This window comes from Myotis brandtii, unplaced genomic scaffold (genome assembly GCF_000412655.1).
Source record: "Myotis brandtii unplaced genomic scaffold, ASM41265v1 scaffold105, whole genome shotgun sequence".
In the NCBI taxonomy this organism is placed as follows: Eukaryota; Metazoa; Chordata; class Mammalia; order Chiroptera; family Vespertilionidae; genus Myotis; species Myotis brandtii.
Window position 1 is genome coordinate 747655 of NW_005353538.1, and position 1479 is coordinate 749133.

General features: G+C 66.0%; 1 protein-coding gene across 1 annotated transcript in view; it reads right to left on the reverse strand.

The window, feature by feature from the left end:
* Nucleotides 1–6: 6 nt before the first annotated feature.
* Nucleotides 7–1479, reverse strand: part of ABCG4 (ATP-binding cassette, sub-family G (WHITE), member 4) — a gene marked incomplete at its 5' end in the record, with an annotated part of 19401 nt that continues 17928 nt past the window's right edge. Inside the window, 2 exons of the mRNA XM_014539897.1 lie at nt 7–730; nt 1339–1457. Coding sequence (XP_014395383.1) covers nt 499–730; nt 1339–1457 — 351 coding nt within the window. The remainder of the gene's footprint in view (nt 731–1338; nt 1458–1479) is intronic.

Consider the following 1479-nt stretch of genomic DNA (forward strand, 5'->3'; position numbering starts at 1 on the left):
GCGGGGGGGGGGCTGAGGAGGGGGAGGAAGAGTCTGCCAGAGCCCTTCCTACCCATTCTAACGTCCACACGGGACTCCCAGGGACCCCGTCAGGGCCCAGCCCTGGACCTCCACTTTGTAACAGCTGTTTACAACACTTGTGTGGTTGGGACCCCCAGAGGGGGCCACTTTGGTCAGTTGTAAGTGGGGCGCGGAGAACCTGGGGCACCCAGGCAGACAACAGAGGGGTGCCAGGGCCGGAGGGAGCATGACGGCCCCGTGGTCTTTGCATGCAGGCCTTGAAGGGAGAAGGGGGAAGCTACAAACCACATCACCCTGGACGACTCCTGGGCACAGTGTGGAGGGCTGCACCGCGCTCCAGGCCGCAGCCTGGGGGGAGTGGACAGAGGGCAGGGCAGCTGGGCCAGCACCCGGGGTCCCAGTCCACAGGTTAAAACAGTCCCAAAGGGCTGGATCCGGGCAGCCTGCTGCGGGGCCGGGCACAGGCGGGGCCAGGCTCTATCTCTCCGACTTGACCCGGTACCTGAGCACGAGGTATGCCAGCAGCCGCAGGGCCAGGAAGAAGATGCCCAAGACCAGGAAGTCCACGTAGAGCTTGGCGTCCTCCACATCCAGCGCGCGGAGGATGCTCTGCGGCTCCTGGAATGGGCAGCGGTCCTCCCGGAACGGGCAGGCCAGGTCCCCGCGCCCCAGGCCGTACACAGTCAGGATCACACCCTCGAAGCCATACCTGGGCGAGCAGGGGTGTCAGAGCAGGGGACAGAGTGGTGGTCACTGTCCATCAGAGCAGGGGACAGCGTGGAGGTCACTGCCCATGAGAATGGGGGACAGAGTGGAGGTCACTGCTCATCAGAGCAGGGGACAGTGTGGAGGTCGCTGCCCATCAGAGCGGGGGACAGAGTGGAGGTCACTGCTCATCAGAGCAGGAGACAGTGTGGAGGTCACTGGCCATCAGAGCAGGGGACAGAGTGGAGGTCGCTGCCCATCAGAGCAGGGGCAGCGTGGAGGTCACTGCTCCCCGGGCAGATGGAACTCTGCCGCCCGGGGCTGGCCACCCGCGGGAGCACCGGGCCGATGGCCTGGGAGGCCGGGGCCACACTGACCTGACGTAGGAGAGGTAGGAGCTCCACTGCAAGTAGGTGGGACTGCTCATCAGAGCAGGGGACAGTGTGGAGGTCGCTGCCCATCAGAGCGGGGGACAGAGTGGAGGTCGCTGCCCATCAGAGCAGGGGCAGCGTGGAGGTCACTGCTCCCCGGGCAGATGGAACTCTGCCGCCCGGGGCTGGCCACCCGCGGGAGCACCGGGCCGATGGCCTGGGAGGCCGGGGCCACACTGACCTGACGTAGGAGAGGTAGGAGCTCCACTGCAAGTAGGTGGGGATGGTCTTGAAGCTGACAAAGAAGCCGGAGAACAGGAGCACAGGAATGGCGGTCACCGGGCCCACAAATGTGGCCACCTGGAGGGGCGGGAGGGGCGGG